At 36.5% G+C, this 13,490-nt stretch overlaps 1 protein-coding gene across 2 annotated transcripts in view; it reads right to left on the bottom strand.

The window, feature by feature from the left end:
- Window positions 1-13,490, bottom strand: part of RNGTT (RNA guanylyltransferase and 5'-phosphatase) — a 235,576-nt gene that overhangs the window by 205,279 nt on the left and 16,807 nt on the right. For both annotated transcript variants that reach the window (XM_060115193.1, XM_060115192.1), the window contains exons 5-6: window positions 8,186-8,261; window positions 6,758-6,998 (exon numbers count right to left, since the gene is read on the bottom strand). In XM_060115193.1, coding sequence (XP_059971176.1) covers window positions 6,758-6,998; window positions 8,186-8,261 — 317 coding nt within the window. The remainder of the gene's footprint in view (window positions 1-6,757; window positions 6,999-8,185; window positions 8,262-13,490) is intronic.

Here is a 13,490-nt window from a genome sequence, read left to right as displayed (position 1 = left end):
CTCATAGTAAATTCCTCTTATTACTTAAGCTAGTTTGAGTTAGTTTCTGTTACTTGCAACCAGATAATCTAAATTAATAAAATGCTCTATCCTTCATATATTGACCTCTGGTCACTTCCGCACATTCATCAAAACCATCAGTATTTCTCACCATGCTAACTCTGTCATTATATTGGTAACATTAACATCCATTGAGACAATCTGACCCATCAAACAACCTAAGCTTCACAGTTCTGTAATTTCTTTTTTTTTTTTTTTTTTTTTTTTTTTTTTTTTTGCGGTACGCGGGCCTCCCACTGTTGTGGCCTCTCCCGTTGCGGAGCACAGGCTCCAGCCGCGCAGGCTCAGCGGCCATGGCTCACGGGCCCAGCCACTCCGCGGCATGTGGGATCCTCCCGGACCGGGGCACGAACCAGATGATATGGCCACAATCACAATCTCAGGGCTAAGGATGAGATTTCCCTCCTCTTGCTGAAGACCTATTTCTCTATCGGCTCTTGAACTTCATTCCCTTTAATCTCCTCAGAAATTGCTCTATCATTAATTCCTCTATCATTTCATTTATTTTCAACTTCATTGATTCCACTAGCTCCTTATCCTCAAGTAATAGATATGCTTGAGTTCATTCCATACTAAAAAGCCTTTTCTGAATATGTCTGCATCAAGCAATCACCCTTAGTTACCCTTTTTGCTCATAACCAAACTACTCGAATAGTCTGTACCAGTGTGCAGATAAGAGTTAACATAATAGGACTGCTTGCAAGGTTGGCCCCTGGATGGCATCTGGGAATGTGACTCCCAGTGTTCTCAGTCAGCTGATAAGGCTGGTTCATCATGCCTAAACTATTTGTACAGACAATAGTTTACGCTGAACCAATGTTTTCCTTCTGGGATTCTGGAATATTGATACACGCTAGGCACAAGCTGCCTACATGACCAACCATGAATAAAAACCTCGGGCACTGAGACTCTAACGAGCTTTCCTAGGCAGAAACATCATACATGCGCTGATGCATTTCCATTGCTGTGGGAAGAGTGAGCTCTCTACGACCCTCGTGGGAGGGAGAGAGCATAAGGAAGCCTGCACATGGACTCTTCAAAACTCCACTGGTCTTTTTCACTTATGATCCAGCAGGATATCTTTAGTACACCGCTGCGTTAAATCTTAGCTGTGAGTACAACTATATGCTGAGTCCTAGAGAATCTCCAAAAGCAGAGGTGGTACTGCGGACCCGTAACACAACTGTCTTCTTTTTTCCACTTCCCATCAGCTGCTTAAAATCACCAGTCTGACCTGGCCCTGCTGTACCACAGAAAATTATCCTCAGATGGACACTTCATATCCTTATTGTATTTGGCCCCTCTATGACATTTCATACTATTAAATCACCCATATAGATCACTATGAAACTCTAAACTATTTTTCATATTTCTTTGTCTTTTTGTGCTACATCCAGGAAGAATTTCTTAGCTAGATCTTCCAGCTTGATAATTTCCTCCACAGTTAACTTCAGTCTGCTATCCAACCCATCTACTGACATTTTTCTTTATTATTATCATTTCTAAGGTCTCTAACTGGTTCTTCTTCATAATAGCTTGCCATTATTTTATGGATTGATACCCTCTCTTGTCTTCTAAAGAAATGTTCTGTTTGCTTTTTATAAACTGTTCTCTTCGGTGCTAGCTAAAAAGAATGAGGTAGTTCTGTATGTACTAGGAAAAGAGAAAACTTCACTTCTTACCCTATATACTTCTAGATGTTCACATTTTTATTTTACAAAGAAAACTGATCTGTATGTCACTTGTGTACACTTTTAAAAAGACAGATAGCTAAGTAATTGTGGAGAAATTCTTTTAAGATAACAAAAATGCCAGTGGTAGGGTAAAAGTTGAAGGAGTATTTGCTTTCAAATTTTCTTTAATGTCAGTATATTATTTTTATAAATAAAAACTTATTTAATAATTTTAGTATTTACTAGTTATGATTTGAAAAGAGGAGAAGCCTACCAAAATGCATAAGGCTTCAGAATTTTCTTTTTTCATAACTCTACCTTTGGAAGTATAAGCTCAAATATTGTTGAAAATTACCATCACATTGTCAGTCAGAAATCAAATCTAACTGCTTTCTCTAAAAACAAAGAGGTAAGCATTCTGCTTTTGGCAATGGCAGACTAGTTTATTTAGACAAATTTTGCAGCCATTAGAAATGCTAGACAAAAATGTTAAAATCACCTGTTTTAAGATATCAGAGAATTAGAAAGGCAGTAAGGACCTGAAGGGCCAAGAACTCAGAAGGAAGGGAAGCCCTGAGAGATGAGACAGACATCTGGCATAGCTTTTCTCCTCTAGGATTTTCCTCTAAAGGCACTGTTTCCAAAATGGTAGCTGAGAGGCTACAAAACTGAACAGAACTTTCAGCATTTATCACAAAAATGGGAAAACAAAAATTGGAGTACCAGGTCACCAAGGAGAGGGGTCCTGCTTAATGCTTCAGGCTTTCAGTTAGAATTCCCAAGGGGCCACACTCCAGAATTGGGGTGAATCAAAAACAGACCAGCCCCCCAAAACTAAAGCCTAGCTTCTAAACAGTTCAATTCTTGACTGAGTTAAGATGTTCTGCTCCTAATCCTGTGTAGGAGCAAAGGTAAATCTTCTCTGAAGGAAGAAAACAGGATGCAGAACCTCAAATTATTTCCACAATTTTTCATACATAATATCTAGTAAGCAGAAATACCCAGGTATTTTAAAAAAAAAAAACCTACAATTGACTAGAAATCAAATGAATACAAGAAGAAAAACTAAAAAAAGGATCCAGAGGATATCCACATACTAGAGTTATCTGACATAGGCTTTAAAATAGGCTTAATAGGGAGTTCCCTGGCAGTCCAGTGGTTAGGACTCAGCGTTTTCACTGCCATGGCCCAGGTTCAATCACTGGTCAGGGAACTAAGATCCCACAAGCCACATGGCCAAAAAATTTAAAAATAAAACAAAATAAAATGAAATAGCCTTAATAAATTCAAAAACCTAAATGACAAGATGCAGAATTCCAGCAGAGAACTGAAAGTTACTTTAATACTCAAACTGAAATTCCAGAAGTGAAAGTAAAATAACTGAAATTAAGTACTCAGTGGATGAATTTAACAGCAGCTTAGACAAAGCTACAGAGAGAATTAATACACTGGAAGATAGGTCAAAAAAAAATAACCAGACTGAAAGAATGAAACAAAAAAGTGGAGAATATAGAAAAGAACATATGAGACATTTTAAAAAATAATAAAAATTAAAAGGTCTATTGAGTAGAAGGAGAAAGGAGAAAGAATAAATCTAAAACAATATTTGAAGAGATAATGGTCAAGAACTGTCTAAAACTGATTTTAAAATCCAATCATAGATTCAAGAATCACTGTAAGTAGGAAGCAGAAAAAATACAAAGAAAATCACAGGTAGAAACATCATAGTAAAACTGCTGAAAATCAAAACCAAAAAGAAATTCTCTTCAAAGAAGTAACTTCTCAACAGAAATGAATTATGGAATAATATCTTCAACATACCAACCCAGAATTCTAGAACCTGGATTTTGAAGAACAACTGTTCTTTAAAATGATGGGGTATATAAAGACATTTTCACATAAATGCTGAAAGAATGTGTCACAGCAGATCCACATTAAAGAAAATACTGAAGAGAGTGCTTCAGTTAGAAGGAAAACTATGCAAATGGAACCACAAAAATACACAAGGAAATGAAGAGCACCAGAGAGGATAAAAATGTGGGTATATCTAATGAATATCAACCATATAATGATGATAATGATGATGATGTCTTATGGGATTTAAAGTATAGAGAGAATTAAAATACACAATACCAAAAGGGCAGTAAGAGATGAATAGACTCAAAAGTTCTTGGATTCTTGCATTATCTAAAAAGTGGCAAAAGTACTAACATTTACCAGACTTCAACAGTCAAAGATGCATACTGAAATCTTGGGTACCCACTAAAAAAACAGTAAAGGAATGTATAACAAGCATGGGTTGGGGTGACAGAAGGATAAAAATAATTAAGCATAAATAAGGCAGAGGACTTCCCTGGTGGTGCAGTGGTTAAGAATCCGCCTGACAATGCAGAGGACACGGGTTCAATCCCTGGTCCAGGAAGATCCCACATGCCGCCAAGCAACTAAGCCTGTGAGCCGCAACTACTGAGCCTGCACTCTAGAGCCCGCGAGCCACAACTACTGAAGCTCGTGCGCCTAAAGCCCATGTTCCACAAAAAGAGAAGCCACCACAATAAGAGGCCTGTGCACAGCAGTGAAGACCCAATGACGAAGACCCAACGCAGCCAAAAATTAATTAATTATTTCTGTTTTTAAGGCAAGAAAGGAAGATAAAAAGGACCATACCACAAGTGGGATAAACAAAATCAAACAAACAAACAAAAAAAATAGTGAGATAGTAAGTTTAAATTATATCAGTAAAATATATGTACATAAACTAAATATTCCAATAAGGCAAAAACTGATGACTAGGTAAACAAAACCCAGCAACGTGATGCTTATAAGAGTCATACCTTAAATAAAGGATTAATAAAGGCTGAAAGTAAAAAGATAGACAGGTCTTCCATACAAACACTATCCAAAAGAACACTTGTACTACCATATAAATATCAGATATTTTACAATGCTAAAAGTTAAGACATTGTAAAGATAAAATAATCTTTTATACATATTTGTATAAACCAAATATCACCTCAAAGTATATAAAGCAGGGCTTCCCTGGTGGCACAGTGGTTGAGAGTCCGCCTGCCGATGCAGCGGACACGGATTCATGCCCCGGTCCAGGAAGATCCCACATGCCGCGGAGCAGCTAGGCCCGTGAGCCATGGCCGCTGAGCCTGCACATCTGGAGCCTGTGCTCCACAACGGGAGAGGCCACAACAGTGAGAGCCCGCGTACCGCAAAAATATATATATATATATGTATATGTGTGTGTGTGTGTGTATATATATATATATATATATATATATATATATATATATATATATATATATAAAGCAAAATCTGACAGAACTACAAGGAGAAATAGGCAAATCCACAATCACAGTGGGGAATTTTTAAACACGCCTCTTAGTAACTGACAAAACAAACCAGGAGAAACTAGGTTTGGGATTTTATTTTATATGTCATTTATTCCCCTAAAAAAACATGCTCATCTTAGCTAGTTTCCTTTTAATGCTGCTGGAGCTCATTTGCAATTATAGGGATTTAATGGTGCTTAAGTTTATAAAATAAATGTCATTTTTAAGATACTTTCTGATGGCGAAGAAAAATAAATGCGGCAAACTTGACCCTATTTTGTAAAATTAGTAACTGTTTGTTTTAAACTCTTTTACACATTCAAATACTAGATCATAATTCAAAAACACATTACGCATATGCTCATGATTAATGTTATTCTTTTTTTTTTTTTTTTTTTTTTTTTTTTGCGGTACGCAGGCCTCTCACTGTTGTGGCCTCTCCCGTTGCGGAGCACAGGCTCCGGATGCGCAGGCTCAGTGGCCATGGCTCATGGGCCCAGCTGCTCCGCGGCATGTGGGATCTTCCCAGATCGGGGCACGAACCCGTGTCCCCTGCTTTGGCAGGCGGACTCTCAACCACTGTGCCACCAGGGAAGCCCAATGTTATTCTTAAAAAATACAGTTGAATTCCCTCACAGAAGTGATAAGAGGGTAATCATCTATATGTCATATTATGCTATTAGATTTTCTTTACAATGTGATTCTTATTTTTCTAGGTATGTGATTCAGTAATTTCAGATATCTAAGTCCAGAAAATGAGTTAGAGTAAAAAACTAGTCCAGAAAATGAGTTAGAGTAAAAAACTAAGTTATTTTTGAAATTATTTCTATGTTTCAAAACAATTTACTTTCAGTAGCTGCTGAGTCTTGAAGTTTGAAATGTGTAAATACATATTAAAACAATGTTTTTCAAACAAGAAACTTTTTTTAAGCCCTAAATAACTGTATTTTATTATTTACATAAAACAAGGCATTTTCTTCCTTGCCTGTCAATCAATGCCTACTAATAAATGAGTTGTGGGATTTACTGCTCAACCATGATATCCTACACACCTTAATTATTAACTTTATTAACAATTAATTACCGCCACACTTTCCCTGACTTTACCCTTTGGCCTACACCATCTACTTGTGTATGTACAAGTACAACCAGCAATCTTCTCAACATTTCTCCTGTCCTCCCGAGAAAAGAAGGTAATGCCTAATGTTTTTTCTTAGGCCTTTTATTTCTAGAAGATTAACAGGAGTTGGCTATAGAAGAAATAAGAATCTTCTGAGTTCAACTTTACAGAAAAATATGAAAACACCACCCATGGAAAGGAGCAGAATTTATATGCAAAGTTATTTTAACTATGGGACAATTTTGTAAAGCATCAGTAAAAATTTTCATTCCATATTTAGTTGGAATCTCACAATACTTTGCAAAGAAACAATAAATTCTCAATCTAACATCTAAGAGTTCTTTGGTTTACCTAAGAAACAAAAGCAGGATGAATTTATATAACTGAAACTTTTCTTGTAGAAAAGGCAAAGATCCATGGCTATCAAGAGTCTTTGGAAATAACCAGAATGAAATAATCTAACAAATCTAGCTAAACAAACATAGTTAACATTCCGTTTGCATAAATCTCAATGAAACTGTAGAAGAAAAGGTAAAGACTATAATAGTATTTTTAAACATTACCAGTTTTAAACGTTCTTTTCTCCTTTTGCCAAAGGAGGCACTCGACCCAGGTTCTGATTCCTTTTTTCCATCCTCATCCTCATCTTCGTCTTCATCATCCTCAAAACACCAATCTGGCAATAGAGGTGGGGGTGGTGCTTCCTCTATATCACCATAGCGACGAAAAAGTTCTTTCAAATAATCACCCTTATAAATTCCCGGTGGTCTGGCTTGAGCAAAAGTAGCAACTGCTGCTTCAATACTATGGAAAATAAACACCATGCAATTTCCTCACTACTTTCCATTTATGCAGATTTATCAAAATTCACTTGTTACATTTAAGGCTATTATACAAAGCATAACAGAGGTTTTCTAAAATGGACAAATCACAGTCCCCACGCTCAAGGCATTCAATCTATTAAGAGACAAATTCATTCTGAAACATTTTTAACATAAGTACATGGGAATTTCCAAAACTCTAGAGGTAAACTGCAATGAGTGTATAGACGAGACTGGGTAGAGTCTGTAAGGAATTTAAGTAAACCCTTGAAGTTTGAGGTCTGACTCTCAGCGAAAACATCAAAGAAATGTGAATAGCAATATGAAAAGAGAGTAAAAGCATGCTGGTTCTTCAGGAACTTTCAACACACCCAGGCATTAAGAGTACAGGTCATCAGAGAGAAGCTAAGCATAGGCTGAGTCTGACATAGGAGTCTGTATCATGTAGCATTACTGTGTAGAGCATCTGAAAGGCCAGAAAGGCAGAGCTAGAAGTGCATGCAGCAGAGAACCCCCAAGGATGAATGAACAGGAAAATATACAATCACATGTGTACTTCAGCTGATTATATTCAGAGAAGGATCTACTGCGTGAAAGGCTTTGTAAACAAAAGTAAAGACCTTCAAAGTAAATGAGGAAATTCAGTTAGTAATATCCCATTCTCTAATCTCTCAGAATCTAAAAAGACACTTTACAAATAACAGCTGCTCATAAAGACATGCTTATTGGTTTAAACAGAATAACTCTGTCCCCAAAAATACCTTTTCTGTATAGCATTTAAGTTTCTCCTAGTACTCAATAGGTATTTTTAAACGGTACTATTAACAATGAAAAGAAAAACAATAGTAACCTCCAAGGTGAAAACATACACAAAATATTGGGAGAACTTGTCTGATAATTCTGTAAGATGTGAAAAAAAAATCTGGAAAAGAAAATGCATAGTATACGGGATCCATAAGCACTCAAAAGTGCTACTTAGTAGAAAACACCAGGTAATGAATGGTGTTCAAAAGATTAACCAAATCTAAAATGAAAACCACTTGACTCAATCATATTACTCATGACTTCACCAAAAAACTGGCAATATAAAATGCTAAAACTGAAAAATCAATAAAAAATTTTTATCAATTACTAAATATGTCTTCTTCCATTATAACAAGAAACAAATACCTCCAATCCATTTTCTCCACCAAGAAGGCACATATGAGGAAACCAGTGCGATTGAAACCATGGGTACAATGAACACCTAGAAAATAAAACAATTTTGATTTAATAAATCACTTCAGAGGCTACGTTTACTTTAAAACCCCAACCTGCAATCAAAAAATTTCAATCATTTTATAAAATAACTACATTTTTAAAGCTTGGCCTTCTTTTATAACTATTAAACCTGTCAGCTTAAATTGCTTAGAAAATAGCTATAGCACTAACTATAAGTTTAAATATATTTAACATATACTGATTTATTAGTTACAACTGTTTCTAAGGTCTAAAGTTTTATCCTAAAACTAAAAGATTCCAAGCATTTTAAATAAGGAGGTATTTCATCAAACACACAACTCTAAAGAACATAGGCACACACACACACACGCACGCATGCACACGAGACACTTCACTAGATACGGAAAATAACAAACTGATGGATACACAGTACAACAAAAACAAAGTTCTCTAGAAACCAACTGACTGTATCTTTACATTAGCTTGTAATCTTCCAAAATGAACTTTTAGAAGAAAAACCTGCTGAGAAAAAGACATTTATTTTTGTTAAGCTTTTTTTCAGGACGTATTCAAGATCAGTGTGGTCCTGCCTCTATATTCTGAAAAGCTGCAAATGAGTTTCATAAATTCTAAAACTGACTGCATTTTCAAGTCATTTTAACTACTCTGAAAAAGTAATAAAAACAGCTTGGTGTACATTATTAAATGATCACGCTATAGAAAACCCACTTCAATGGCAGCTCAACGTAAAGTAGAGACGGAGCATCAATGAAGCAAGAAAACTAGTAAGGAAGCCATCCCAGTAATTTATGGAAGAAACATTTAAGGTAGAATGTGCAATCTGAGGGGTGAATAACTGTCAACACACTGAGAGTTTGGTTTCTGACTTGGGTGACTATTTGCGCAATGGCCCCGTTTACCAGGTAAGGAAGTACAGGAGTTTACATCAGTCTTTCAGGCAAGGCAATGAGCACAGCTGGACCTGCTGAGTTTAAGGTTCTTATGAGACTTACAAATATTTGGAAATAAGGGTAAAGAGCTTCACAGAGAGATCTAGCTGGAGTTGTGGATTCAAGAATAATCAGCATATAGTCACTACAGAAGCAGTCTGTGGTGTGGGCAAAATCACTGAGAATGGGTAAGTATCAACAGAACAAGAGAAGATAATTAAGGATGGAATCTGAGGAAAACTAACCTTTCAAGAATAAGTTGGCGGATGGAAGGGCATAAAAAAAGACTAAGAATGAACAATCATGGGGTCAAGAAAACAAAGAGAGTGTGAACATTGGGTCATGTTCACCAGGAAAAGAGGAAGTTCCAAGACAGGAGTGTTCAACTGTTTAAATGTCACAAGATGATTAGAACTGAAAGTCACTATTTGTTTAAGACTGCAGAGGGAGGACTCCAGATCACAGTGATGTGAATGAAAATAAGTGGATTCAAGTATCAATCTTTTGGAAAGTTGACTGGGAAGGAGAAGGGGAATATAAAACAGAAAGGTGTGGGGTTTTTTTGGAGGGAGGGGTAATATTTTAATATAAGATGCTTGGGTATATTTACAGGCTGAAAAGGACCTGGTTAAATCACAGAGACTGAAATAGAGAACAATGATATAACTGAAATGAAGTTTCTGAAAAGAGATTAAAAAATAAAGAGATCAGCCTTGAACAGAAAAAGTTACCCCTTAGAAGTAATTGCTATAATCATGAAACTCTATAAATTCATCATCTCCAGTGCTTTGTTAAGAAAACGTGCCTCAAAAGTTACACAAAGATGTCAACTGTAAATAGACTTTTTTATTCAACATAATCTTAACCCAACATGTAAATTTCCTTTCTACTTTATATTTGAGACCAATTTAAGCAACAAATACTCTAAAAATGTTTCTCATCTACACCACTACTATTTTTGCATCTAATTTTTACTCTAGCAAGATTAACTAAATATTTTTACGAATAGGAAGTGTAACAATAATTGCCAATTAAGTGATTAAGTTATGCGATGATATGCAATTTAAGAAAGTACCAGTGCTCATTATTCAACATAGTTTTGGAAGTTTTAGCCACAGCAATCAGAGAAGAAAAAGAAATAAAAGGAATCTAAATTGGAAAAGAAGAAGTAGGGCTCCCCTGGTGGTGCAGTGGTTGAGAGTCCACCTGCCGATGCAGGGGACACGGGTTCGTGCCCCGGTCCGGGAAGATCCCACATGCCGCGGAGCGGCTGGGCCCGTGAGCCATGGCCGCTGAGCCTGCGCATCCGGAGCCTGGGCTCCACAACGGGAGAGGCCACAGCAGTGAGAGGCCTGCGTATAGCCAAAAAAAACAAAAAAAAAACAAAAAAAAAAAAAAAAAGAAAAGAAGAAGTAAAGCTGTCATTGTTTGCAGATGACATGATACTATAATACACAGAGAATCCTAAAGATGCTACCAAAAAACTACTAGAGCGAATCAATGAATTTGGTAAAGTAGCAGGATACAAAATTAATGCACAGAAATCACTTGCATTCCTATACACTAACAATGAAAAATCTGAAAGAGAAATTAAGGAAACACTCCCATTTACCATTGCAACAAAAACAATAAATACCTAGGAATAAACCTACCTAAGGAGACAAAAGAGCTGTATGCAGAAAACTATAAGACTCTGATGAAAGAAATTAAAGAGGATACAAAGAAATGGAGAGAGATACCATGTTTTTGGATTGGAAGAATCAACATTGTGAAAATGACTATACTACCCAAAGCAATCTACAGATTCCATGCAATCCCTATCAAACTACCAATGGCATTTTTCACAGAATTAGAACAAAAAATTTCACAATTTGTATGGAAACACAAAAGACCCTGAATAGCCAAAGCAATCTTGAGAAAGTAAAACAGAGCTGGAGGAATCAGGTTCTCTGACTTCAGACTATACTACAAAGTTACACTAATCAAGACAATATGGTACTGGCACAAAAACAGAAATATAGATCAATGGATCAGGATAGAAAACCCAGGGATAAACCCATGCCCATATGGTCACCTGATCTTTGATAAAGGAGGCAAGAATATACAATGGGCCACAACTACTGAGCCCGCGAGCCACAACTACTGAAGCCCACGCACCTAGAGCCCATGTTCCACAACAAGAGAAGCCACTGCAGTGAGAAGCCCGCGCACCACAACGAAGAGTCACCCCTGCTCTCCGCAATTAGAGAAAGCCCACACGCAGCAACAAAGACTCAATGCAGCCAAAAATAAATCAATCAACTAATTTAAAAAAAGAGGGGCCTCCCTGGTGGCGCAGTGGTTAAGAGTCCGCCTGCCGATGCAGGGGATACGGGTTCGTGCCCCGGTCTGGGAGGATCCCATATGCCGCGGAGCGGCTGGGCCCGTGAGCCATGGCCGCTGGGCCTGCGCATCCGGAGCCTGTGCTCTGCAACGGGAGAGGCCACAACAGTGAGAGGCCCACATACCGCAAAAAGAAAAAAAAAAAAAAGAACTTATTATGTGCCAAGTTATTTTAAATATTTTTATTTAATCAAAAGAAATGTTTTTTACCAAAATACACATGTGCTACCCATGAAAATATATATTCACAAATCTGGCCCATGTATTTATAATTAGAAACACCTAAAGTAATTAGAGGCATTAGTTAAGCTACACATCTATTATATGTAGTCCACCATTTACCAAGAAATCAGCCATTTCTCTTTTAATACAAAACAGACTTTTTTATTTCTCCAGTCCACAAAATTCTTACCCTCAAGTTATTTCTGTACATGCAAACAAATGCACTATAGCTCCATAATCTGTTATTTGTAATTATAATTTCAAAAAAGCTCTAAAAAAGTTAAGATTTTTGGTAGATCATTTGGGGACAAAACCTGATCTGAACTGATGTTATTTATAGTCTATTTTTCTCACTTAGTGTGAATGAATATTCATATATTTAACTGCAGAAATGCTCTCTACACCCAGATTATCTCTAATACTATTTTCCACCAGGCTCCTTAGAGAAAAAACTGGTTCCAGGTTTGGAAAACACGTTGTACCAGAAAACAAGGAAACCATCAAAGACTGATAGGGTGCTATCAAAAGGATACAGAAATCAACTTGAAGGGGCTCCCATTGGCCTAGGATGGAGCAATTTGGGCATAAGAATAAATACTGACTGCAACTGATTTAAATACATCAACTGTATAAAGATTCATGAGTTCATACAGATACTCCAAGAAAAAAAAGTAATCAGTCACCACTGGAGAATGGTAAGATACCAATTCATTATTCTGGAAATTAAGAAATAAGAGAATCAGATGCTTAACTTGTCTTTCCATTACAAACTGCATTTCAGGATAATCAAATTGAGAATAGTTCTTTACTAAAGAAGAATTCCAGCTAATCCATGAAGAAATGAGAGAGAATCAGAAAAAAAATCACTGTTTTCCAACTCCTAATGAAATACTGGATGAAGGCAACAACCATCAATGGATAACAAAATCATTAGGTAAAAGACAGATGAAAAAGTCTGTAACAGAGGAAACAAGATGGTGCCACCAGAACCCACTTAATCATCTTCGTACCCCTAAAAGCAGGACCACCAGACATTATGTGCTTCCTGATGTGGTGTGAAAGGAACCATACAATGCCAACTATGAAGTATGCTTGCCAAAATATATAAGTACACCTCTCGATTTAACTACCAGTTTACAGGACATACAGAAGACAAAGGAAAAAGTTAACTAATACTAGAGGAAGCACTCAGGTAGACCCAGATAATGGAATATTTTATAGGACAAATGACGTGGTTTCTCCAGCAAACTGATAGCATTAAAAAAGAGAGCGAATCAGAGAGATTTAAGAGACATAACAACAAAATGCAACATGTGGACACTATTGGAAACTGGTTTGAAAATCTAACTTAAAAAGGCATTTTTTCTATAATTGAGGAAACCTGAAAATGGACTAGGCTTTAGATGACCTTAAGGAATTTCTCATTATTCTCTTTGGTACAACTGCATGGTGATTATATACAAACCAAAAATCCTTATCAGTTAGAGATGCATACTGAAACACTTTAAGTGAAATGACGTATCTGTGATCTAATTTAAAATACTCAGAAAAAAATCTGTTAGGGGGAGGAGAGAAAAAATGAAAAAAAAACAGCAAAATGATAATTATTGAAGCTGAATGATGGATACATGAGGTGTCATTTCACTATTCTCCCTATTTTTGGTATGACTGAAAATTTCTACAATAAAGAAAAATTAGGG

This window comes from Mesoplodon densirostris, chromosome 12, assembly GCF_025265405.1.
Source record: "Mesoplodon densirostris isolate mMesDen1 chromosome 12, mMesDen1 primary haplotype, whole genome shotgun sequence".
Classification (NCBI taxonomy): domain Eukaryota; kingdom Metazoa; phylum Chordata; class Mammalia; order Artiodactyla; family Ziphiidae; genus Mesoplodon; species Mesoplodon densirostris.
This window is presented reverse-complemented; position numbering and strand designations above follow the sequence as displayed.